Below are 25,848 nucleotides of genomic sequence, written 5' to 3'. Positions count from 1 at the left end.
GTAGATACGATCAATCGCGTATCTACGATAGATGGATAGATAGATATGCGCGCGCCTGTCGCGCGGTATTTCAGATACTATTTATTCGTTTCCGTTTCGTTCGCCGTTTTTCTGTGAATTCCATTGGTCGTTACGAGATCGACTCTGACGATTGTTGCGACGTGCCACTGAGAAATGAAAATTGATGGCGAATAGGATCGCGATTAGACGCGATTCCGCGTCGCCAAGGAGAAACGAACGTTCGTCTGTTTCTGTTTGCGCGAAATGCATTGGACGTGCTAGCAACAAGGGCATCGTCAAGTCGAGGAGGAGTCACGGATCTGTGCCTCGTCTTTGGACGTTCTACCGATCACGGACCACCACCACCGCCGCCGCCGCCGCCACCATCATCACCTCCGTGGATGTTCCAGCAATTTCGACCTGGCCGTTGTTGAAATTTCGGCCACGTTTTTCCTTTCTTCCGCCGTGTTCCTCACGATACAGAGATGAGGGAAATCGTGCACATTCAAGCTGGACAATGTGGCAACCAAATCGGTGCCAAGGTTAGTGTCATAACCGCGAAACTTGCGAATAGTTAAACGAATCTCGGGTTTTCTTCGACCGGTATATCAGGATCGAGCTTCCTATTATGAAAATAGCTACCGACTAACCTTCCGCATTCGGGTTCGCGTTCGCGTTCGACTTTCAGCTTTTGCACTCGATAACGCTTTTGCGAATATTAGTTCTGGGAGGTGATCTCTGACGAGCATGGCATCGATCCGAGCGGCATCTATCACGGAGACTCGGACCTGCAGTTGGAAAGGATCAACGTGTACTACAACGAAGCGTCCGGTGGAAAGTACGTACCGCGCGCGATTCTTGTCGATTTGGAACCTGGTACGATGGACTCGGTGCGGTCGGGCCCGTTCGGACACATCTTTCGACCGGACAATTTCGTGTTCGGTCAATCCGGAGCGGGCAACAATTGGGCGAAAGGACATTACACGGAGGGCGCGGAACTGGTGGACTCGGTGCTCGACGTGGTGAGAAAGGAAGCGGAGAGTTGCGACTGCTTGCAAGGTTTCCAACTGACTCATTCGCTGGGCGGTGGTACCGGTTCCGGTATGGGCACTCTTTTGATCTCCAAGATCCGCGAAGAATATCCCGACAGGATAATGACCACGTTCTCGGTGGTACCATCGCCGAAGGTATCCGACACCGTGGTCGAGCCGTATAACGCTACCCTTTCGGTCCATCAACTGGTCGAAAACACCGACCAAGCTTACTGCATCGACAACGAAGCTCTCTACGACATTTGCTTCCGCACGCTCAAGTTATCTACCCCGACATACGGGGACTTGAACCATCTGGTGTCGGCGACGATGTCGGGAGTAACTACTTGTCTCAGATTCCCCGGACAACTGAACGCCGATCTGCGGAAGTTGGCGGTCAACATGGTTCCGTTTCCGCGTCTGCATTTTTTCATGCCTGGCTTTGCGCCGCTCACCTCTAGAGGAAGCCAGCAGTACAGAGCGTTGACGGTTCCGGAACTCACTCAACAGATGTTCGACGCGAAGAACATGATGGCAGCTTGCGACCCCAGACACGGACGATATCTAACAGTGGCTGCGGTGTTCCGTGGTAGAATGTCGATGAAGGAGGTCGATGAGCAAATGCTCAACATTCAAAACAAGAACAGCTTTTACTTCGTCGAATGGATCCCGAACAACGTGAAAACGGCCGTTTGCGACATTCCGCCTCGCGGCTTGAAGATGTCTGCCACCTTTATCGGCAACTCGACAGCTATCCAGGAGCTGTTCAAGAGAATCTCCGAACAATTTACCGCTATGTTCAGGAGAAAAGCTTTCCTTCATTGGTACACCGGCGAGGGTATGGACGAGATGGAATTCACCGAAGCCGAGTCGAACATGAACGATCTGGTCTCGGAATATCAGCAATACCAAGAAGCCACCGTGGAGGACGACGGAGAGTTCGACGAGGAGGAAGAGACCGAGAAATGAGGAGCGAAAAACGAGACGACATCTTCCTATTCCTTTCGGAAGGCAGCCAATCGAAGTCACTGCGCAAATTCCTCGTCGATCCAGCCGTTCGTTCGATCAAACGCCACCACCGCGACATATCCAGTTTCGCGAACGAAACCTTTCTTACCTTTGTACCGTATTTTTCGATCAGCTGATTTTTCATTTGTACATTAATCTTTTTACGTTTGTTATTTTCGATGAATTTTTACCTATGTATATGTACACACACATGCCACCAGAAATGCTCGCATGATACCCTTATAATATGATATAAATACGTACACGTACACCTACACATACAGCATATACACGAATACACGCGTATACATATTTTGTAAGTAATTTAGAAAACGTTGTATTATCTTTGTTGAACGTTTAATAGATATTCTTTATGGCATCACAATTTCAATGGAATTTGGTTTCGAGCGGGCGCGCATGCCTGCGCATGCGCACTATAATTATATCTCGATATAGACCGATGTATCGATCTTTGGCGATGTTGCGTGCGCAACAGATGCGACGCTGTCTAGCGAGAGCTCGAATCTCTAAAAATCGAAACGATGCGCACGATGGGTCAGTCGAGTGAACTTGACTCTGTAGATCCGTGACGTTTCAAACTATTTCCTTCTTTCCTTTCCTTTTCCGGACCAAATCGAACGAACATTCTTCGTTGACAAATCGTTGGTAGACTTAAACTGAAAGTAGAGAAAATGCGGGAAATCGTACACGTGCAAATCGGCCAATGTGGGAACAACGTCGGAGCGAAGGTAAGCTCGCGCTCATTTACTAACCGTATTTTCGGTATACGATATCATTCCACGCAACCGGTAGATGTTTGTCTCGTAGTTTTGGGAGGTAATCTCGGACGAGCACGGTTTGAACATGGATGGAATGTTTCAAGGGGATTCCGAGCTCCAACTGCAGCGGATGAACGTATATTTTGTGGAAGGTCCAGGTATCATCTCGGAGGCGTGGAAAAAACGAACGAAAAAGACGCCGAACGGATAAAACTTTTTTTAGGTGGTAGGTTCGTTCCGAGAGCTATTCTGGTCGATCTCGATCCAGGAAGCTTGGACTCAGTGATGTCCGGACCATGCGGAAAACTGTTCAAGCCGGACAACTTTGCGACGGGTCAGGCTGGCGCGGCGAATAATTGGGCGAAGGGTTACTATACCGAAGGCGCCGAATTGGCCGACATTGCGTTAGATCTGATTCGCACGGAAGCTGAGGCTTGCGATTTGATGCAAGGTTCGTAGTTGCCGTCGTCGTTGTCGTTGTCGTCATCGCCGCCGCGTATACGTAATATCTTGCATATCTAGTTTTGGCTCGCTGGTTTGATATTCAGGTATTCAAATAGTCCATTCGCTGGGCGGCGGAACTGGCGGTGGAATGACCGCGTTGCTAATGACCAAGCTAAAGGAGGAATATCCGGAGAGAATACTCAAGACTTACAGCGTGATACCGTCTCCAGTGATGTCGGACGTGGTGGTAGAACCGTACAACGCCATCCTCACTCTCGGCAAATTGATCGAGTACAGTGATCAAACGTTCTGCATCGACAATCGAGCGTTGCATCACATTTGCATGCGCGTCTTAAAGATCATCACGCCAACGTTCAGCGACGCGAATCACTTGGTATCCAGTTACATGTCAGGAATCACGGCTTGCTTCAGATTTCCCGGCCAATTAAATACCGACCTGAGAAAATTACTGATCAACCTAGTGCCCTTCCCGAGACTCCACTTTTTCGTTCCCGCATACGCGCCCCTCCTCTCCCAAAGCGCCGCGCCGTATACGGTGCTCTCGGTACCGGAATTGACGCAGCAGTTATTTAACACGAACAGCATGTTTGTCTGCTGCGACCCGAGACAGGCCAAATTCCTCACGGTGGCTGCCATCTTCAGAGGCAGAATGTCGACCAAGGTCGGAAAACGCAGCTGCTTTAGTTTAATAGCGCGCGCATGCGATCGAGAGAAGCGCGCTCTTTCGTTTATAAAACCCAATCGCTTTGGTATGCTTGCAGCTCGTCGACGAGCAAATGTTGAATATACGAAACAGAAACAGTCCGTATTTCATCGAGTGGATACCGAACAACGTTCAAACTGCGATCTGCGACATCGCTCCGCGAGGACTCGCTATGAACGCCAGCATGGTATCAAACACGACGGCGATACAGGAACCGTTCAAAATGTTGGTGGACGCGTTCGACGGTATGATGAAGAAACGGGCGTATTTGCATTGGTACACGGCCGAAGGAATGGACGAGACCGAATTTTCTGATTCCCGATCGACGATGTACGATCTCGTCTCGGACTATCAACGGCAACAAGAAGCGGCGGCGGAAACCAGCTTCGACGAGGATCTGGTGGCGGAGTACGAGGATTGATCGAGAGACGAGTCTAGTCGACTTGAATCGCTCGAGCGTGCGATCGATGACATGGGAAATAGTACGGGAACGATACGGGAAACGATACGGGGAACGATACGAGGGGGAAAGAAAAATAATTGAAAAAAACGTATATTTTTGCAAGGAACAAACTTGCGCTACACATTGCAAAACGCGTGCCACTATTAATACGCATACGATATCGTTGCCTTGGATGCAACGGAACAAAGTAGATTTTTGGTTCGGGTACTTTGGTGTTTGGTAAAGTCGCTATCCTTCGAGAACGATGGATCCAGGTTCACGAGCCAGGGATGCCCCGTGATTTCTCCGTGCAAATTTTCCGCTATTTTTTCACATTTCGGTAGTCGCGATGCGAGATGCAGCAGCCGGTGTGGAGTTCGGCCGAACCACTCGATTCGCCGGCCGCCGCAGTAAACGCTTCCCGATCATAAAATGTATTTTTTACGTACAAAAGTATAAAAAAGACAGAAATATCGCAGAGAGCTACCACCGAATCGAGACGAAAGTCGCCACAGAAGGAGAGAATGGAACGGAGCAGACGATAAGGCGACGGGAGAAGGAGAGGAGAGAAGAGAAAAGAAGAGAAAGATAACGATAAGGACAAGGATAAGGAGAGAAACGTCTCGTTCGGTGGAAAAATAGTTCCTTCGGAGGAAATGATCAGCAGTCGATTTACTCTTGATCGCAAGTCTCAAAGTCGTCGGCGCACTCCTCGGCTTCGAAATCTTCTTCGGCGGTGGCTTCCTGGTATTGTTGATACTCCGACACCAAATCGTTCATGTTCGACTCAGCCTCGGTGAACTCCATCTCGTCCATGCCTTCACCAGTGTACCAGTGCAGGAAGGCTTTTCTACGGAACATCGCTGTGAATTGCTCGGAGATTCGCTTGAATAGCTCTTGAATGGCGGTGGTGTTCCCGATGAAGGTCGAGGACATTTTCAAACCCTTGGGCGGAATGTCGCAGACGGCGGTCTTCACATTGTTCGGGATCCATTCGACGAAGTAAGAGCTATTTTTGTTCTGCACGCTGAGCATTTGCTCGTCCACCTCCTTCATAGACATTCTGCCACGAAACACGGCTGCCACTGTCAAGTATCGGCCGTGTCTGGGGTCGCAGGCGGCCATCATATTCTTCGCATCGAACATTTGCTGCGTGAGCTCCGGCACCGACAGGGCGGAATACTGTTGCATAGATCTAGAGGTTAACGGAGCAAAGCCAGGCATGAAAAAGTGCAGACGTGGAAACGGAACCATGTTGACCGCGAGCTTTCGCAAATCGGCGTTCAGCTGTCCGGGAAACCTGAGGCAAGTTGTCACGCCGGACATGGTCAACGAGACCAGATGATTCAAATCGCCGTAGCTAGGATTCGAGACCTTCAAGGTACGGAAGCAGATGTCGTAGAGCGCCTCGTTATCGATACAGTAGGTCTCGTCGGTATTCTCGACCAGTTGATGAACCGACAGGGTAGCGTTGTACGGCTCCACCACCGTGTCGGACACTTTCGGCGACGGCATCACCGAGTACGTGTTCATGATTCGATCTGGGTATTCCTCGCGAATCTTGGAGATGAGCAGCGTCCCCATACCGGATCCGGTGCCGCCACCGAGAGAGTGAGTCAGCTGAAAGCCCTGCAGGCAGTCGCAATTCTCGCACTCTTTCCTGACCACGTCCAATACAGAGTCGACTAATTCTGCACCCTCGGTGTAGTGTCCCTTTGCCCAATTGTTGCCCGCTCCGGATTGACCGAACACAAAATTGTCCGGCCGGAACAGCTTCCCGTATGCTCCTGATCGAACGGCGTCCATTGTTCCTGGCTCTAGGTCCAGGAGAATGGCCCTCGGCACGTACTTTCCTCCATTTGTCGAGGTTGCCACTGCAACAATACGTGATAACACGGTCGATAAAAGAACGCTTCCGTTTCGGTTTCGGTCTCGATCCATAAATGGAAGAATGAGCCGGACACGCGCTCCCGCCTTCCGAAACCAATGCGCCGCGTGTATCGTCCTTCATACTAAACAGCTTCGAAACGTCGATTGTCATTCCACCGAAACCAACGTCGCGACTAACTCGTACTTTAAATGGTCGACGGAAACGCGCAGCGCACCGTTTTCGAATCGTATGCTACTTAATTATACGCTATTTTCCACGGTTGGATCGAGCATGGGTTCTCCCGATCTTTCTCATCCAGGATGTCGAAAGCCAAGGGTAGTGAACGGACAAAGCGGCTATTTTCGTCGCAGAACGTGCGTTCGCCTTTGTCGTTCGTTTTTTCCTACGTTCCACCATGTCGCAGCAACCGCGTTTCTATTTTAGAGCGCGCGAAATTCGCGAACCCCGATCGAGCACTTTCTTCTCCTCGACCGCGGCCTTCCGAGAACGAGTTTCGTGCTTAGTGTTTTAAAGTCAGGTTCGTCATCTTTCTCTCTCTCTCTCTCTCTCTCTCTCTCTCTCTCTCTCTCTCTTTCTCTCATGGAGCAAAAGGAAAAAAAGGAAGATAAGAGACAATTTTTCTTACCAGAAGCCTCGTTATAGTAGACGGAAATTCGCTCCAATTGCAAATCGCTGTCTCCATGATAGATGCCCGATTGGTCGATGCCATGTTCCTCGGAGATTACTTCCCAGAACTATAACGTAAGTAAGGATGAGTGTAAGAGAAATGTATCGCCAAGTCGGCAAATGCCGGAAATTCTAACGATAGTTGCTCGTTTGTCTCATCGCCATCCTTTACCCTCTATTCATCTGTTTCTCTTTTCTTTTGCGGTACACTGAACGTAACAGCAAAGCGAAAGCTACTTCGCGAAAGATAGATAACGATAAAAACGCGCGGCTCATCTAAAAACGAATATACAGGAAATTAATGGTGACTTTGCTCCCGACTCGGAGTAAACTCATCGAGCATAGCTTCCCTTGCTCTACGTTCTCCATTTGTCTCGCCCTCGCTATTTTCTCTCGCTTCTATTAATAGCATCTATACATCGTGATTCTCTGGACGGCGCGGCGGCAGCGACAACGATAAAGATAGGTACGATTCGTTTCGTTTCCGTTTTCGTTTCGCGCAACTCGGCTGCGCTATGTTAAAGTCGTGGAACGCTTAATTATCGGTACGGTGCTGGCAATTAAGACCGCGCTTGTTACGCTCCGCCTTTCTTTCCGATCGCCCGAACGAGTCTTTTTTGTTCTAGATGCGATTTACAGTTGACCGATCAGCCGGTCGTTTTCCACATGGCGGAGTTTCGTGGTCGTCCTGGAGATCGAGGGCGGAACACCGCCCGCGACGTGATTTTAGCCCGTTCGTAAAGAGACAAAGAAAATGAAAAGGGTGCACCATCTATCGGTTCCACTGTTTCGTACATTTACGTATCGCGGATGCTTTTCAAAGGAGAATTCTACCTATTTATTGAATTTCTCAATTCGGCGACGATAAAGAACGTACGATCTCGGCGGACGGTCGAAATGCTTGCGCCCAGTTCTCGAGCGTCAGCGAAGCGAATGGCCCTTTGTCGCGAACAGATTGGAGTAGGAGACACTTCAAATTCCATCTCATTGCTCACCGTTGTCGTGTCGCGTTGTTGCCACCGCCGACGCCTTATCTTTAATTCGATTAAGAGCTCGGCCCAAGTGTACGGAGAATAAGGAGAGAGAGGAAGACAGAGAAAGAGAGAAGAGGAGGAGGAGGAGGGGGAGGAGGAGGGAATATGTTCATTTAGTAATGACTCGTAAAAAGAAAAGTTCCGAAAAGGACGGAAGAATTCGACGAATGAGTCGACTGCAGAGAAAGTCCGAAGGAAACAAAGGAAAGAGTATATCGAAGATCGGTGTACGTACATCCGGCGAACTAGCGAAGGTGATACAGGGTTATCTTCTCATTAAGATTCTTAAAAAAAGAAGTCGCAGATCGGACATTCTTCTGACATCGAAGGTATCGCTTGTATCGTGTACGTGTGATTCGCTTGCAATCTTATTTTCAGTTCTAACATATGCCCACGGGCCAACGACGGCTTATCCTTTTGTAGTCCCCAGCGAGAGAATCACATTGTAGTAAAGTGGACCTACCTTTGCACCGATCTGGTTTCCGCATTGTCCAGCCTGCAGATGCACGATTTCCCTCATTTCGAAACTGGCCTTTCTCCGCGTTTCCTTTGCGAACCGAGAAGATAGGTGCGCCGGCTAAGCGTACGGCTCCGCTGATTGATATCCTTCGAGAAGGGTCGAAGCGAGAGAGAATAGACTCGCAGCGAAGAAACGTCCTCGGTATGTGGCGTGCGTTGCAAGAGAACGTGTGCAGCGAACCGAGTACGAACGAGTGTCGCGCAGGAGTGCACCAGTGGAGTGGAGCCTGCGGAACGAAACTGACGAGGAAACGTGCTCGTGTCGGTGTCCTGAGGTCGACTCTCCACTCGGTTACGCGATGCGCTTCTAGCCTGGCAGCACGGACCACACGGAGGGGGAGAAGATTCTCCAACCGGCGTGGTACGTCGCACGAGTCGACCAGCCGACGCGACGTGCCGACCGACAGCCTCCACAGGACGATAACTCGTCAGCTCGATTGCGTTCGACTCTCGGCTACTAACCCTCCGATCCCCCAAACATTTTCTCCTCTCTTTCTCTTCTATCGTTTCGTTTGTCTTTCCACGTTTTCGAGCCACGCATTCTAACAACGCGATCCAATCGACCTCCGATCGATGCTTTCGCGAACCTAGACGGGGCTTCGTGCAACGATGATTCGTTTGCACGCTCGAAAAAAAAAACCGTCCACTGGGGAGCCGAGAACAGCAGGATATCCGGTTCGATGGACTCAAAGCGCATCCAGCGGAAATGTAACTCGATCACGAGAATGTCTTTCGCTACTATGCGCTATATTATACGGAAATCGTTCGATAGCCTTCGTTTGAATTTGCGTACATCCATCCCCCGAATTTCATACGTTCTTTCAATATCGTTTAAACAAAAAGAGGAAGTGAAAAAAAAAACGAGAAAAAGAAGGAAAGTAACCGGCAAGAGCTAAATGAGACTGGGAGTGCATTCGTCTCGTGAGTCACTCTTAAAACGTGGTGCGCCACTCGTCATTCTTGGTTGTTATTCCCGTTGAAAGGGACACGATAGTCGCGTTGCTTCGTCTCCAGCTGCGCTTACTATCGTTTCACGATCCCCTGCCGCTGTAAAATCCCTTTTTCTATTATTGTAACTCGCTCCCTGTGTTCTTCACCCCCGACTCGTGCCATCGACCTTGTTCCTCTTTTTTAGTTCCACTATACGTCCGTTCCTCACCAATTTTAGTTATTTTCAACGATCTTTGAAGCGTGCCGATTTTTAATAGCCCAAATCGATATGTATCGATTCGAAAGGCAGGAAAAGTTATCCCTATCTTCTTCTGCTCCGCCTTCCTGTCCTTGTCCTACGCATGCGAAACGGACGCTTCATAACGACGACGAACTGTATCTTCGATCGAATAATATCTAGATACGATAAATCAGAGCAGGGTATGTCGCTGGAATCGAGGATAGAATGGAACATGAGTTGCGGTAATTGGTAACCACCGTCTCGAGTTTGGTCGAATTCACGAAGCGAGACATCGCGCTACGCCGCTTCGTATAGCCGGACGATGAGTCATACCTTCTATTCCGTGAGGTCGTTGTCTGCCGCCTTACAATTAGTCCAAGAAAATTTACCTCCACATACGGACGATACGCGTTCTTCCGTCGCTTTTCGAGCCATTTCAGCTTCCCTGTTAACGTCTTTATCAAAAACTATAATTCGTGAGCCCGCGCGTCATATTGATCGGTTATGTTTTAAAAAATCATGAAACAGAAAGATTTGGAGATCTCATGATCTTAAGATCGCGAGTCAAATTTCGCCGCGATGTTTATGGCAAAAACGTCAACGAGCAGTACGGAGGCGGTGGACCGCCGAGAGATACGGTGTTCCGATTCCATTTACTTAACTGTCTTAATCCGTTAATCGGCTAGCGAGACTCTTAAATGCACGTTAAATTTATCCTATCCCATACGTGTAAATTAGAAATTTTACATTCTAAGTATGATTCTGGAAAATTTCGAATCTTCCAATTTTTCTATCTTCTGTTCACGATTAATTGCTTCCTGTCTAAAAAAGATAGAAAATTGTGCAGAGAAACATGATCATTTCTAACGATTCGGAAGTATTTAATATCGCGAAGACATCAAAGTGCTCGCAAGTCACCGTATGTACAGATACCTATACGTCTTTCTATCGAGTTTCTTGTAACCAATTACTTGTAGTCGATATGATACGATATAATTCCTCTACACTTTATACGCGACAAATTGCTAATTAGGGTATACTATTTGAGTAAATATATATGCGAACATTTCCTTTGTGGTTGACGTCGATTTCCTTTTTGCGGTTAATAGGTATCGCATCCGTAAATAAAAATATCGGAGTAGAGGTCGTTTCAATCGTTTGACGATTATGACAACCGTTTCGTTTCAACAGATGGCGACACCATCTCATATTTTCACTAATGTTGCTAATGACGTCCTACGATTTCTACGTTATACCGCAAGTACTTAAGTACGTACGTACTTGCAGATGTTGCATAGAATATCTAGAGATCATTTTTCCAATGATGTGAAAATTAAAGCGCAACCCATCGATGTATCTCGAAACAAATTTCTATCTTGTACCAATTTCAATTTCAACACGGTACGCATAAAATTTTGTAGCTTGCCCCCTTCTTTTAGGCGAAACCAACTGATTTCTTAGTTAACTTAAGTACTTCGTCTACTGGATATTAATTATGATACCTCTCTTAGTACTTCTTTAATTAATGATCTACTTTATTCAGATCTTTGTCATAGTATAAAAGTTAATAGATGAAGAGGACAAATATAAATAAACATATGCCTACAATGTAATTTTATAAATACAAAGAATGAATCGCCGAACACGATAGAATAGCTGTACGAAAATAATAAGGGATTTTTATAAAAACGTACACTTATATGATAATAATTTATTCAAAGATGATGCTGGCCGCAACAGCGGTTATACACTGAATACAAAGACGCGCCTCGCAAACTACATAATCCAAATAAATGGTATAGAAAAAAAGACGATAAAAAAGGATTTTTATGATCGAATTATTCAAAGAATGCGAGGAGTATGTGTATGTGTGGTGGTGGTACTGATGAAAAAAGCGCGCCTGAACAGACTGTAAAAAGGAAATAAAAAAAGAAGGGAGTCGAAATAGGGAAAAAAAGAAAGAGAAATGAACGCAGAGTTAAGAAGCAGTACGAGAGCGAAAAGGACAAGGATGGGAGGGGGATGAATGGTAGATAGAGTAGAGTAAAGTAGGGAGTACGTGTTTAATTTTCGTCGACTTCCGCTTCCTGTTCCTCGTCGAATTCCGCATCCTCGTCCGCGGTGGCTTCTTGGTATTGCTGATACTCCGAAACCAGATCGTTCATGTTCGACTCGGCTTCGGTGAATTCCATCTCGTCCATACCCTCGCCGGTGTACCAATGAAGGAAAGCTTTTCTCCTGAACATAGCGGTAAATTGTTCGGAGATTCTCTTGAACAGCTCCTGGATAGCTGTCGAGTTGCCGATAAAGGTGGCAGACATCTTCAAGCCGCGAGGTGGGATGTCGCAAACGGCTGTCTTCACGTTGTTCGGGATCCATTCGACGAAGTAGGAGCTGTTCTTGTTTTGAATGTTGAGCATTTGCTCGTCGACTTCCTTCATCGACATTCTGCCACGGAAAATTGCAGCTACTGTGAGATATCTTCCATGCCTGGGGTCGCAGGCTGCCATCATGTTCTTTGCATCGAACATCTGTTGAGTGAGTTCGGGTACAGAGAGAGCTCTGTATTGTTGGCTGCCACGGGAGGTGAGTGGTGCGAATCCTGGCATGAAGAAATGAAGACGGGGGAACGGTACCATATTTACGGCGAGTTTCCTCAGATCAGCGTTCAACTGACCAGGGAACCTTAGGCAAGTGGTAACACCGGACATCGTGAGGGAGACGAGATGATTCAAATCACCGTAGGTGGGTGTAGATAATTTCAGAGTGCGGAAGCAAATATCATAAAGGGCCTCGTTGTCGATACAGTAAGTTTCATCCGTGTTCTCTACCAGTTGATGTACGGAAAGTGTTGCGTTATACGGTTCTACGACGGTATCTGATACCTTGGGAGACGGTACGACTGAGTATGTGTTCATGATTCTATCGGGGTATTCTTCGCGAATTTTCGAAATGAGCAGCGTTCCCATGCCGGATCCAGTACCACCGCCCAAAGAGTGAGTCAGTTGGAAACCTTGCAAGCAATCGCAGCTTTCTGCTTCTTTTCTGACTACATCGAGGACCGAGTCTACCAGCTCGGCGCCCTCGGTGTAATGGCCTTTCGCCCAGTTGTTACCAGCTCCGGACTGCCCAAATACGAAGTTGTCTGGTCTGAATATTTGTCCGAAAGGTCCCGAGCGAACGGAATCCATCGTGCCTGGCTCCAAATCGACGAGAATGGCACGTGGTACATATTTACCACCGGATGCTTCATTGTAGTATACGTTGATTCTCTCCAACTGAAGGTCGGAATCACCGTGGTAAGTACCGGTTGGGTCGATACCATGCTCGTCACTGATAATTTCCCAAAACTGTAACAAACGATAATTCGTATTTGTTAAAAATCATTTACACGATTTAACGATTCTTCAAGTTTTAAATACTAGACACGAAAGAACGCGTGCGCGGATACTCGAGAAAGAAATCGTACTTGGTGCTAGTCGATGCTTTCTCCTCACGATTACCCTTGCATCCGTTTTCAGTCTTCCGTATTATCGACCGAGAAGAACGGTTCAACGACCTCGCCGGCAAATAGCTCGCGTGTAATTAATCGTAATACAAGCGGTCATTAAGGCGCAGCCAGGATGGAAGTTTCTTCTTTTCGTTTTTTTTTTTTCTTCTCTTCTTCCTACCTATACTACATGTATACACATGTACATTTTTCTTTCTATTTCAATGCTGCTAACGAATCATTGGAACCGACCTTACCAGTGAAGATTAATTAATTTATATACGCGCATTTTACTCGAATCTAGAGAGATGATCATTGGTCTATAATCGTCGGCAATTAATTGCTTCTAAACGTGGACGAATGCGAAATATGGATAGCATGCAACGAACAAATGCAAGGCGCAATCGTGTGCCTTCTCTACTAGTTAACACACGACTGCTGTGCACGCAACCTCTCCTAACCGTAGTTCAAAGACCTTGCAGCAGCAGTATATTTCTGGAAATCGATGCATTCTCGAAATACCAACCAATGATGTAGACAAATATTCTATTGTGAAATGTCGAATATACAAGTTATATCACCGGATACGTAATAGAAGGTATTATCAAATAATCGACATAGCGCATAGAATAACAGATAAGATGTACGAATATATGTATAGCACGTAACGCACAAGTTCATGATATACGAAATCATTACAAAATTATATCGTTGATACGATATGTCGTAGAACGTTATCATAGGTCGGTAATATTTCTACGTTAAATTGGCGTCACCTTCAAACTGCTTATATCTTACATCCCCTCTCGCTCCTTTCTATTTATTCCAACTTACGATCATGCAATAATTTCTGGTTAAATATTTTGAAATAACACTAATGTTAATGCAAGCACCCGACGATTGGTATCGCGATAATGTTAACTATAATACATCTATGGAAACTATAATGTCCTACATAGATTTATTTAACCAACGTAATCATATATGATCATCATTAATAGGAAGTGAACACCGTCCGTGCATAATCTTACTATCTCCCACTACCGGCGACATATTATACACGCGATATATGTACAATGTCGTAGTAAGATGAGTCACCAATGTCATCGCTATATATAGAAATGATGACTGCAATACCAATCTTGTCTAATTATCATAAGGCGCTACACTCGAATTATGTATGCACTCTGGCTTCTCCTTTGCTCCCTTCCGAGATCTATTCATTCCACTTTGTACATATACATATACATGTATTTCGGAAGTCGAGATATTTATCATGGTGTTGTACATATGTGTAACACGTCGAGCCATAATCAACTGAATTACGACAGTTCTTATATATTTAGTATGTTCATAAAGATTAAAAGAGAACAAAAATGATCTAGCGTCATAAATTATGATAAAAAAAAATAGTTGGGCAATCGGTAAAGTGATACCATCGTTGATTCATATAGAATATAGAATCTAATATATCTAATTATTTTAATTTATTTAATAATTATCTTTCCTCATATTTTTGGAAGATTTGAACAAAGTAAAAATTGTTCACATATGCGGCATAGGAATGATTATTATCATTGCTCGAACGTTGATTTTTTAATGTACGAATGATGTTGCACAAAATGGCGGCCAAAGAATATATACTCTGAGAGAGGATCGATATACCTGGGTTACTACCAGACACCAGTCTGTTGTTGCCAACATAAAATAATTTAAAACCGAGCGATGTAACGCAAAAGAAAATGGCGAAAGGATAGCTTCTTTCTGTATTTGGAAACGTTTCACCGTACTACGTAATACACGATGTCCTTGGATTACCAAGATCCCTAAATGGGTAATTGTAACCGTTGCACAATTGTTGAGTGGTTGGTAAATCACGCTACAGAGATCATAATTCGCATAAAACATTTATAAGAAAACATTTTCGTTAAAAAATCGATATTACGGATATAATATTACGAATCGAAGTGGGTAATTTAGGAAACGGACGTTGACCCAATGAAACAACCTTGAAAACTATGAGAGCGTAAACTGCAACTACATTACTTGCTACATGTCCGCTTTTTTCACAAGTAAATTGTTATAATAGTTATATCGTACATATATGTATCCATGTTACATAACGTAATTTCAGTATATAAATTCGTTTTACGTTACGTTTTTTTTAACTCAGATTTTTAATTAATTTTTAAATAATAAATTTTATCATTGCTATTCGCATCCTGTAGCAAGTTATTTGTAGCACAGATAGGGTTTGATTTTATAAAAAATAATACAAAATATTTTATAGTATAAACGAGATAACTATGACGTTCGAAAGCATGAAAATGAATTTTGTATGGAACTCATAAAAAACGGAAAGATGTGAACGAAGAATTTACATATTGATATGTTGTGTATGTGCCTGCTGTGAATGTATGCATGTATGTGTGCGTGCGCATTAGAGAGAATGTGATGGCAGAAAGAGATAGAGCGAGAAGGAGAGGAGAGGAGAACGACTGCGCGCGCAACCGCGGGTTCGATTCCGTTGCCGCATCAACCGGTGTATCCCGGCGCCGGAGATAGACCACGCCCATGCTCAAAGGGCTAAGTAAAACATTTATGTACAAATTTTTTAATAGATACCGGTTTTCAGCATTTTCTCTTGAAAAGTGCATTGACATTTACGATAAATGAGAGAGAGAGAGAGAGACAGAATAGTTAAGGAATATATATTTGAAACACTTGACGACAGCGCTTCGTTAGAAAAGAGACGGGCTGACGGGAAAAAAACCGTTAAGTATACCAGCCGGCCGGCGAAGTTCTGTCGCCATGACAGGTCTTCGACCGAGCGAGGTTGCCGTTTTTTCGCATGCCAGCGGTACACGTACACGTAGCTCGAGTGTAACACGGTCTTTCGTCGAAATAGGTCTCGTTAAGATTTTATGAATTTTAAGTCATTTCCTGTTTTAGATTCTTCAAGCAACACACACACACACGCACACGCGCAAGAAAAACGTTCGAAAGATATCTATACGCGAGTCAAGCGAGTATCATTTTTTTTTCACTACATTCGAATTTTTCATTTCTCTACGTTCCGATTATTAGCTACAATTATACGATATGCAGAAAATATATAAAACATATACGAAAGGTACGATTCTACTAGCACCAACTACAACGCGACGCGACGCTACGAACAAAGAAGCGTTCTCCTTTTCCACGCGGCTACGGATTCAATTATTTCGAATATTTTTCAACTCGAAACACTCACCTTTGCGCCAATTTGGTTACCGCACTGGCCAGCTTGGATATGGACAATTTCCCTCATGTTGCTCGGTAGTTTTTTGGTCTTTTTCGAAGCTTACTGCGATAATCGAACTAACGACGAGATACACGCTAACTCGTCACGAGAGCCCAGAAACGAATATGCCCAGGCAGCGGCGTCCGTTACAGATTTTCAAGCTTCGGCTGGATTGCGGGGAGTGACGTGGGGAGGCTCGATCAACGTTTCTGATTGGTTGATACCCAAGCCCCGCCGCCTGTTCACCAGCCAGCGTCGACAACGTTGCCAACTTCTCATACGATTCTGCGCTTCAGCCTCTGCGGATATGATCGTTGACAAAATTTCAATTCGCCAAAATTGCAGGCCAACGCTGTCGGCCTACGAATGCGACCTCTTTTTTTTTATACTCTCGAGATTTTCCTTCTACTTAAAACCACAATCATTTCAATTGCTACAAACATGATTATGATTCATTTATCGCAATAACAATTTTTGAACGTTCGTCCGTTTCTCAGCCCCAAGCTAGATAACTTCCATGTATGTAATTACGAGTTTTTCACGTATATACGTATGTAATTTGCATATAAATGATGTTACTGTCAGTTATTATCAAATGACTGAAATAAAACTCAACATAAATTTGTGTTCTAATCCTTAAAATATATACCTGCCTTTTAAATAAAATTGTACTATATGAAGATATTTTATCAAGATATTTTATTAAGCTAGCAACATTTTTAATATTCTTTTTTCGTTGGTACAATATTCGATGACCTCATCGACACGTATTTCCTCCACCCTTAGCTAAATGATGGGTATGTCCTAAACCCACCCTGATTACCCGAAGTTGGCTGGGAGAAAAGTCGATACGTGACTCACCGGCGTAGTACACACCCACCCAAATACATATGTACGTATTGCGGACCTACTAAAAAAATGTCTAAAAAGTGTATGTACGCCCTTCAGGCTACTGCTACGATAAAGTAGCTTTAGTTATGGTTGGCAAAAGGCTTTCCCGAAAAGTATTCGCACTAGACGGTATCGTTTTCGTCAATCTTTCCTCAAATGACACTTATCGCCAATTACTTGATACAATAGATATCTATGGTCGCTTTTGAGTGTTAATCAATTGTATCGTACATGCAAAAGTTTATTAATCAACCATATGTTCGATATATATGTAAAGTTACGCATAAAAAGTAGACGAAAGTAAATGTGTGTATACGTGCATATAGAATGTTATGGAAGTATGTAACGTTACAAGCAGGAGAGAAGAACGGAAGGCGAACGAGTGGCGACAGGAGAGCAGGTAGGGTGGGTTACGCGTTGCAACGCGTAAGCCAGTCTTCTCACCGTTACCATGTATGGATCACTCGCTCTTCGTTTCGAAGGAAAAAATTTAACCATGATAGTGTACACGCCCGCGCATCTCGGTGTATGTGTATCGTATATTCGCTCGCACGTACTTGCTTGAGAGTACGCGCAAACACTGTCTCGCATTGATAGACGCGCGTCACAGTACGCGAACATAACGGACCTGCCAATAACGGGGGATCATATTTATTATCAAGGTAAATTCTAACCGACAGGATCGAAGAATGCGTCTACCTCTGGTTTGTTCGTATACGTTCTAACGTAGCAACTTTTCGTCTAACGAGTTTCTCGTTTCTTCTCTCTCGTTAGTCAGAAAACGCATTCTCTCTATCGGCAGTAGATCGTCTTTCGTCGTTGTTTTTGAATGCGCTACTACATATCACAAGAAACGAAAATGTAGAATACACCGGTCATCGGTCAGACTTGGTCTATCTCATCAACGAAAAACTTTCGCTAGCAAAGAAGGGTCGTGCAAGTATGTAAGTACGATACTATGCATGAATAAAAACCGATTATGTGTCACGAGGTCGATTCGAGAGAATAAGGCCGATGTGATACAGTGGTACTCCAATCTGATTGTCCTTCGTTAGTCGTACGATTAAACGAATCCACGAGCAGGAACGCTCGCTGACATCACATCTAATTTAGACGAAACAAAAACGTAAAGTCCACGTGCACTTTCCTGTGTCGATGAAAAAGAAATTTCAACATTCTTTCTGCTTGTTACTTATTCCTGTTTATTTCTTCTAGCCTGAGGCGTTTGTTCGAGTAGATATACTTGCTCGTAATCGGTTCGCCTCATTTAGATATCACTTATCGAAATTCTATATTTTATATATGATAAGGGTGAGTCATAATTACCCTAGTCGAATTTCGTTCTCGTGGACAGTCGCTTCAAATACATCGACAGATGCTTCAAATACAAAACATAGTATACTATACAGGGTATAATGTAAATAGACATTCAGCGAATTCGTAAATTTTTTTTATTAAGGAAACAGCGGTATCGTGCAAGTGAATCACAAATGATGTCCTTTGCTGATAATGATGGTCGCGATATTTTGTACGTAATGTCACAAGGGGTGACTATGAGTCACGATGCTATCGAGCTTCGGCAACATACTTATTGTTAGATGCTTCTTCCTCTTTTTCTATATAAGGTGCATCATATTTTTTATACTCTTGAAACAAATAATTCGAGATTATGATAGTAGAGCGATGAAGTGACGTAAGAGTAAAAGAGTAAAGAGTAAAATTCCAAGGCAACGACTAGTACTCTACTTTGTCGAATCGACCAATGTATGTATTTTAATTGTTGATCGGACGAACAAACGAAAACGGTTTTACGCGTCGTTCATGCGTTTCGAAGATAATATATCATCGATGATAAGAACGACAAAGACGACTCGGGAGAACCGAGTCGGAACGACGCGACGGTCAGACCAAACCTTGCCCCGCCTCAACTTTTATTGATCCCGAGGACGTCGTCGTGCACGACAAATACGTGTAAATATTTCCGCAGGCATATATCCGTGTCTCAACTACAATAATTGCATCACTTTTGAGAATGATATATTTGCAATAGGCTGCTGAAGCTTGCTTATGTTTTGTATGTACATTTACATATATTTTGAAAGGTTCAGAACATCAAACGGTTTTCCATGAAAAAACCAGTGGGGGTGGTCGAGTTGTATCGGGGACAAGATTTTGACGTACGACCACTTTCTCGAGCAATCTCGAGCGATACAGGTCTGAAAAGGAGTAACAACGGACCCGCAAGTTGCCGTAAATGGTATCGTTTTCTACTTTGGACAGAGTGCGGGTACATCGTGCCGGAGCTGTGGATCAAGAGAACCAACTCGATAACGGTAGCTTCGAAATCTGATTGTGAGTCATTCGGTCGTTCTTCTCCATCTTTTCTTTTCTCTTTTCTCTTTTGAATCCTTCTTTCGATATTTTCAGTTTTATTCTTTGCTTTGTTCCGTTCTACTTCTCATTTCTAACATACGTGTATATCTCATCTCATATTCGTTGAATATCGAAAGAAGCAGCATTTCCATCTGTAACACGTATCTTTTCATTACAAGTAGGATAAAACTCATTAATATGACTCGATTTAGCGTTAATAGTTTTGTGCTAAGTGTCTAACAACGTGACGCATAGGAAGATAAAACAAACAATAGTTTGTTATAGCACATGACGATATATCGAAAACCGAGAATATCCAATTTTGCGGCAGTCTGGTTATTGAGCAACACCTCGCGGTGATGTCATCGTAACAAGCTGTCTCATTTCCAAATCGGGGAAGACATTTATGTATTCAACTTTTATTTGTATTTGGCTAAAAAAAAAATCCAATTGTTGTTGCAGAATAGATAGATGTTCGATAAAACACGATGTTTTTATCGAAACGAGATTATAATTTTTAATGTATACTTTGTAAGTGTTATTTTCTTCTTATACAATAGAATTTTCCCTTCCAAATGTCGTATTTGTTGCGTTTAAAAGATACTCTTAGGATAGCGATTAGATAGCGAAGCATTTGCTGCGCAAAACGAACCTGATGGAGGAAAGAACGTGAAGAATAAGGAGAGGTTCACATGATCGAATCGCGAAGCAGTCTGTCCATGTTTGGATACGTCCATTGCATTTTATATGTCACCTTTACTATCCGTTTTCTTTCATTGCTTATAACGATTGAACTTACGTAATGCAGTTTCCAGTATAATTTTATATATTCTGAAAAAAGCGGCAAACATGACAGCAAATATTATATACAGTGATAATTATCCGTTTTATCATAACTCATTGTCATTATTGGCATATTCCCCTTCTCGAGGATCATTCAAACTAGGAGATGATTTAATCGTCATAGATTAGGTCTGATCTGTGCATTATGCAATTTCAATTACTCCGTACTTGGTACGGATAGATATGTTAGTGTAAAATAACATGTAGGTATCCGATGAATATTTATTTGAATATTCTTGACTGTGAAGCCACTCGCATAATAAGTAGCACAAGACCACTTTCTATCTGCGCTCAATATCTCGATACGAATCTCAAAGATTCGCTTTGCCCAAATTTGTTTTACTTTACAAATTCGTTTCCTATTTATGGTATTGTTATATTTGATTTTAAGATATCAATAGATTGCGTACACCAAGACCATAAGTAAGAAAGATATAAAGCGAAATATCGTTGGCAAGTTCCTGGCAAATGGTTCCTTGGGGCGTAGCCGAGACGAGGGACACGATCGATTTTCGTCCGAAGCGCATTGCGGATATTTCGGTTGGGCGGTTCTTGACATTCGTATCGAATTGTACTAATCTTGTGCTTCTTCTTTTATTTCCGTGCTAATTTCGTTTTTCTCGTCAAATTTAATCGTATTACGATATTTACACTATTTAATATAATAATGCAATCATATTTGCAATGCATAACGAGAAGCAAGATTTATTTAAGAGTAAAATAACGTTGAATAGAAACTAGGAATTTGGAGAAGGTTATTTGGAAATTAATTTTCTATCAAAAAGGCGGAAACGTTATTTGGAAACGTCCCTTGTCAAAAGAGGTAAGCCAACGGGAAGCCTTCATCGCCCACGTGGTTTCATAGCTCCTTTCTCTGACTTGATTCCTGTGCCGGTTATCCCACGTGTGTCCTTTATGCTATATCACGCATTCAGCATAGTGTAGAACAAACGTTCTTCGAACTCTTAATAAGGATGCTTTTTCTAACTTTTGCGATTAATCATAGGTATTACTAATGCTCACTAAAAAACGTTATTATATTATGTTACAATGTCCACAAATGTATCAAGATAAGAAAAGGTATATAAGACAGTATATCATATCTATCACATATTTATGTAGATCGTGAAACCATCGATCAGCCGATTAAAAACTTGATAAGAACCACATTAAATTCCACAGAATGCCGTAAATGTAACTTATGAGCTCCTCTTCAAAAAATTTTCAACCTGAAAAGTAATATAAATAAGATACAAACTTTGCCCCGACGATGTGATCCTTCGAGTAAATTGGATGCTCGGCAAGTACCATAGGATCTTTGTTCCTTGAATGATCAAACTGAGACATTTAATTTTCGTTAGCAACACTTTGCATAAGTCACCGTGTTGTTTTTCACAAATTCTCAAAATTGCATCTGTCTAATTAGACCAAGGTCTTCGGAAATAGACCTCCCTGTATATTTCTGTTAATGGAGCTTGCATTTTTTCGGACCAACTATCTATATTTTGGTATTCTATTGACATCCAAACGAAAGGATAATAAAACGATTGCTAGCGCGAACTGATTTTCAATGAACAGAGTGAAAGGATATACTTTTCTAAATGTTGATTTCTTTCGGCGTTACATAGGCATTCACAGCTAACATCTTTCGAACATTATCGGGGAACATCGAAGCGAACACCATCGTTCCAACTTATCAATGAAAATGTTATGTAACCTTCATTAAATAGTATGCCTAATCGGTGTCACGTTGAAGAAAATCATTTGGGAATGTCCTGTCGGGTGGTTTTGATTTTCCATAGCTCGGAGGATCTCATACCATCGTAGTAAATTTTCCACCATCCAATCTCTCTATTTATGGTTTAAGATACGTCCAAATCGAACCTGTAACGTGGTATTACAATTCAAATTTAAATTTATATTAGTGACGTGTCTCTCGTTTCGAGCTTTTTAACAATTTTTATTTTGAAATTTAATAAATAACGCTTAATTATCGATATTTCGACATATTTGAAACATTATCTTCAAATATATGTATGTACATACATTTGCACGAAAAAATTATATCGTTCAAATGCTGAATTTGATTGAGGCTATGACTATTTAGCTACATTTTTAACAATCAATTATCCCTAGATAGCAGCACCTTCGCCAAATGCAATTAGCACAATTGCAATTGTATTGAACGTGATAATTTTTGTAAAGTTGCTTACCTAAGGCACCTGGTAAAAGCAAAACTGAATGTTCACCCATACCAACTCTCAGGTAATTGATGTTGACTCCATTTACATTAATTTTTTGTTCTGAATGAAAAATATTACAACTTTTATCGCAATTTGTATTCGTATTTTGATATATACATATGTATGTATGTATATGTTAACTCTAAAACACGTTCTTGGAGTGTCAAAGAGTACCGTGTACTTATCCATCGAAAAAAGCTTACGCTACAGATTTGCTGAGACAATATATTGGCGAAATTTCGATGAAACATCACTAGAATGGCTGGCGACTTTCTTGTTTACTCTACCGATTCACCGATCTGTCTTTATGTGATGCTGCTTACGTGATAGTGCCGCGAGATATTGAATTTGCTTTAAACATTTTTCTTAGTTTTCAATGGTATACGTTACGTAAATCATTATCTATGTAATATGTTTATTATGTATAATACCGTATGTATAATACATTACGTAGATAATGGGTTACGAATTGCCGATAAAAGTTCAAATCCAAATTTATTTCGAATTAATTAATAAATAATTGAATTGCTGAGAAGACAACCGATATACATAAATAGCGATAAACTTTCTTAAGAACCTATGCACTTAAATATTTACTAATAAATGAAATAGTAAAATTGTAAATAATATATGTGATTGGGCAATGTATTTTGATTCAGCAATGTAATATTTTGAACGTATAGTATCTTCTTGAACAAAGTGTCGGATCTATATAAATGTATTGCAATAAATAATTAATACAGGACATTTGATATTCTTCGTTCTTCTTAAACTTCTCACGTTGCTCTAAATTATTTTCCATTCTAAACATGTACTTCTTATTTTTCTTCTTCAAGCATCGCACTTATTTAACTATTATTAATTACTGATGTTTTTAATATTTAAAATAGATGAATTTCAAATTCGCATATATACTATAGTATCTATGGCATAAGGATAGTTCTAACGATAGTGTGTATATTATATTGAGAAGAAAAAATATCAGGTAATAATATATACTTGCATGGTGTTATTAAATAGTACTTCACACTTTTCGAGTGCGACTAATACACTCTTGTATATTCCATTTTATTTACGAAAATTTATATTTGATAATTCAACGCTCTCATAAAATAACGGGTCTAGGATGCTTCATTGTTTTTCTGCATTACATTTTAATTATATTGTTACAATTGCTCATAACAGATCATTTATTATATTCGATAAAATAATATCTATTACTTTGAAGATGACTAACATCAATCAGTTAAGTACAGTTTTATATAATAGTACGACTTTACTTAAACGTACGAAAATTGTTATGTAATTATTTTTGAACAAAACAGTTTGCGAAAGTATAATGAATTTCATAATTTTAGTGTTTAAAATATTTATTTTTTAAATATACAATAATTATCGATAATGTAACGTCAATGATCACTGTCACTCGTATGCATGGAAACCGTAAAATATATCCAATGTACCATATATTAAAAATAAAAATAAAAATAAATAAAAGCTTCTGATACAAATTGACGATATAAAAATGTTTAATCCACATACAGTCTTAAAAGCATTATACAAATTTCTATACATTTTCAAGACAGACTGACGAAATTATATAACAAATATGATCGCGATGAACAATATAAAAAGTGTTTATATGTCCTTTTTGCATGATAGAGTATACGAGTGCAAAAGATAATAGGAGATGAAATTTTCTATAATGAAGTACATAAATTCAGTGCAGTTTGTTTTTCTATATCTTATATCTAGATGTAACATTGATAGAAATAAAAATAATGAACAAGCCATGATCGTTATAAAAATACCCTTATCATGAATCTTGTTGATCGCGATTCAAAGTTCTGTGGTATTCTTCTGTCAAATGTTTTTTATACTTTGTCTGATCGTTCCATAGCTTTGCTGCTTGTGGATTGAGGGGACTCTCATTGTTAGGTTCTAAAAGAAAGAACAGAATTTATGATATTTGTTTGTCAGCATTTTGCATAAAATTGATCCAAAGTTACTTACCACTAAGAAGAGATTGTATAGATAACAATATAGTACGCACATCGTATAAAGCGCTCCATTTCTCTTTTAATATATCCAAACAAATATTACCTACTGCGTCTACGTTTGGGTGAAAACAAGGAGTAGCGAAACGTACAATTGGAGCACTATATGGGTAACTATGGGGAAATTCTAAAGTTAATTTATACGTAAGACCAGCATAAACCTGCAACAATAAATTAAAATAAAAGTTCTCTTGTATCTATTACTATTTTCATTATGAATAGAGTAATTATTACCGTATCCCTTGGTCCTGTAATAGTTCCTATCCATTTGAATAGATTTTCTCCATCTGGAAAGGCAGAAACACCTTTCTCTGTGCTCATCATTAAAACCATGAGCTCCTTTTGCAATCTATACGCATATATTTACCCATATTAATATCATAGGAAAAAGTCAATTGTATGGATAAATCTAGCATAAAATATAATTATGCTCAAGGATATTTACATGCAATCTAAGAAGCAGCTAATATTAAATCATTTGCTCATCATTTGCTATTTGTGAATAGGTTATGTATTCTAGTATTACTATTACAGTAATATATGTATTTGCTATATGAAATTTTTAGTATAAAGTGAAAAGAATCTGGGATGGCTATAGATAAAAGATTGGTAATAAATAAATAATATATAGGAGCAAGATCAGTTGTGTATTTTAAATATTCGAAAATGTTGGCGTACCGTTTACTAACTGCATGCTTGTCTTTTGGTATATTCTGTTTTTCCTCTGCAGCTTTACTCGGAGCATTTTGAGACGAATAAAATGGATTTATATTTTGTGCCATTCCGAATCGAAAGACACAAGTGATTCTTCGAATTATTATTTGCCGCACAAGATTTCCGAAGCTTCGGTTTGGGATACAACAGTCACTGTGGAAATTTGAATGCTGGATCTTCTACCAACCTTCTTGAAAACATTGGACTTCGAACAGCTGTTGAAGGTGAAGCGTGTGGTTTGTTTA

General features: G+C 41.7%; 8 protein-coding genes across 8 annotated transcripts in view; 2 read left to right on the top strand and 6 right to left on the bottom strand.

Annotated features, from left to right (window-relative positions):
* Positions 1–25,848, bottom strand: part of LOC132909972 (vacuolar protein sorting-associated protein 28 homolog) — a 103,997-nt gene that overhangs the window by 13,706 nt on the left and 64,443 nt on the right. The window lies entirely within an intron of this gene.
* LOC132909861 (tubulin beta chain-like) lies at positions 3–2,138 on the top strand. The gene is made up of 2 exons (XM_060964994.1): positions 3–542; positions 723–2,138. Exons 1-2 carry the CDS (start codon positions 486–488, stop codon positions 1,998–2,000), a joined length of 1,335 nt encoding a protein of 444 aa, XP_060820977.1. The 5' UTR covers positions 3–485; the 3' UTR covers positions 2,001–2,138.
* Positions 2,904–4,407, top strand: LOC132909471 (tubulin beta chain-like). The gene is made up of 4 exons (XM_060964327.1): positions 2,904–2,976; positions 3,042–3,269; positions 3,367–3,944; positions 4,045–4,407. The coding sequence occupies exons 1-4, from the start codon at positions 2,904–2,906 to the stop codon at positions 4,405–4,407; spliced, it is 1,242 nt and encodes a 413-aa protein (XP_060820310.1).
* LOC132909860 (tubulin beta chain-like) lies at positions 4,524–9,319 on the bottom strand. The gene is made up of 3 exons (XM_060964993.1): positions 8,483–9,319; positions 6,945–7,053; positions 4,524–6,302 (listed from the first exon to the last, which is right to left on the bottom strand). The coding sequence occupies exons 1-3, from the start codon at positions 8,537–8,539 to the stop codon at positions 5,101–5,103; spliced, it is 1,368 nt and encodes a 455-aa protein (XP_060820976.1). The 5' UTR covers positions 8,540–9,319; the 3' UTR covers positions 4,524–5,100.
* Positions 11,406–16,638, bottom strand: LOC132909959 (tubulin beta-1 chain). The gene is made up of 2 exons (XM_060965249.1): positions 16,453–16,638; positions 11,406–13,059 (listed from the first exon to the last, which is right to left on the bottom strand). The coding sequence occupies exons 1-2, from the start codon at positions 16,507–16,509 to the stop codon at positions 11,773–11,775; spliced, it is 1,344 nt and encodes a 447-aa protein (XP_060821232.1). The 5' UTR covers positions 16,510–16,638; the 3' UTR covers positions 11,406–11,772.
* Positions 16,922–17,994, bottom strand: LOC132909470 (uncharacterized). The gene is made up of 2 exons (XM_060964326.1): positions 17,818–17,994; positions 16,922–17,389 (listed from the first exon to the last, which is right to left on the bottom strand). The coding sequence occupies exons 1-2, from the start codon at positions 17,992–17,994 to the stop codon at positions 17,240–17,242; spliced, it is 327 nt and encodes a 108-aa protein (XP_060820309.1). The 3' UTR covers positions 16,922–17,239.
* Positions 21,345–22,944, bottom strand: LOC132909469 (valacyclovir hydrolase; the record flags this gene model as incomplete). The annotated part of the gene is given in 7 exon segments (XM_060964325.1): positions 21,345–21,847; positions 21,850–21,911; positions 21,914–22,102; positions 22,183–22,268; positions 22,270–22,309; positions 22,312–22,473; positions 22,803–22,944. Coding segments are annotated over 7 exon segments (801 nt in total), but the record flags the coding sequence as incomplete, so codon positions are not given.
* Positions 24,185–25,703, bottom strand: LOC132909976 (ubiquitin-conjugating enzyme E2 C). Its single transcript, XM_060965279.1, has 4 exons — positions 25,568–25,703; positions 25,124–25,238; positions 24,846–25,050; positions 24,185–24,773 (listed from the first exon to the last, which is right to left on the bottom strand). Exons 1-4 carry the CDS (start codon positions 25,669–25,671, stop codon positions 24,649–24,651), a joined length of 549 nt encoding a protein of 182 aa, XP_060821262.1. The 5' UTR covers positions 25,672–25,703; the 3' UTR covers positions 24,185–24,648.

Source organism: Bombus pascuorum, chromosome 8 (genome assembly GCF_905332965.1).
Source record: "Bombus pascuorum chromosome 8, iyBomPasc1.1, whole genome shotgun sequence".
NCBI classification, from domain to species: domain Eukaryota; kingdom Metazoa; phylum Arthropoda; class Insecta; order Hymenoptera; family Apidae; genus Bombus; species Bombus pascuorum.
Note: the sequence above shows the minus strand (reverse complement) of the source record. Positions and strands in the feature narration are given on the sequence as shown.

Bases quoted from the DNA above. Each gene is read 5' to 3' on its own strand.
- LOC132909471 (XM_060964327.1), top strand. From the start codon at position 2,904: ATGGATGGAATGTTTCAAGGGGATTCCGAGCTCCAACTGCAGCGGATG. The intron at 3,270-3,366 runs GTTCGTAGTTGC...TTTGATATTCAG, and splicing joins GGCTTGCGATTTGATGCAAG to GTATTCAAATAGTCCATTCG. The intron at 3,945-4,044 runs GTCGGAAAACGC...GTATGCTTGCAG, and splicing joins GAGGCAGAATGTCGACCAAG to CTCGTCGACGAGCAAATGTT.
- LOC132909976 (XM_060965279.1), bottom strand. From the start codon at position 25,671: ATGGCACAAAATATAAATCCATTTTATTCGTCTCAAAATGCTCCGAGT. The intron at 25,051-25,123 runs GTAATAATTACT...TTATTGTTGCAG, and splicing joins TTACAGGACCAAGGGATACG to GTTTATGCTGGTCTTACGTA. The intron at 24,774-24,845 runs GTAAGTAACTTT...TCTTTCTTTTAG, and splicing joins TATACAATCTCTTCTTAGTG to AACCTAACAATGAGAGTCCC.
- LOC132909860 (XM_060964993.1), bottom strand. From the start codon at position 8,539: ATGAGGGAAATCGTGCATCTGCAGGCTGGACAATGCGGAAACCAGATC. The intron at 7,054-8,482 runs GTAGGTCCACTT...CTTACGTTATAG, and splicing joins GAAACCAGATCGGTGCAAAG to TTCTGGGAAGTAATCTCCGA. The intron at 6,303-6,944 runs GTAAGAAAAATT...GTATTGTTGCAG, and splicing joins CTACTATAACGAGGCTTCTG to TGGCAACCTCGACAAATGGA.
- LOC132909959 (XM_060965249.1), bottom strand. From the start codon at position 16,509: ATGAGGGAAATTGTCCATATCCAAGCTGGCCAGTGCGGTAACCAAATT. The intron at 13,060-16,452 runs GTGAGTGTTTCG...CGTTTGTTACAG, and splicing joins GTAACCAAATTGGCGCAAAG to TTTTGGGAAATTATCAGTGA.
- LOC132909470 (XM_060964326.1), bottom strand. From the start codon at position 17,994: ATGTTCGCGTACTGTGACGCGCGTCTATCAATGCGAGACAGTGTTTGC. The intron at 17,390-17,817 runs GTGAGAAGACTG...TTTTTTTAGTAG, and splicing joins GTGATCCATACATGGTAACG to GTCCGCAATACGTACATATG.
- LOC132909861 (XM_060964994.1), top strand. From the start codon at position 486: ATGAGGGAAATCGTGCACATTCAAGCTGGACAATGTGGCAACCAAATC. The intron at 543-722 runs GTTAGTGTCATA...TGCGAATATTAG, and splicing joins GCAACCAAATCGGTGCCAAG to TTCTGGGAGGTGATCTCTGA.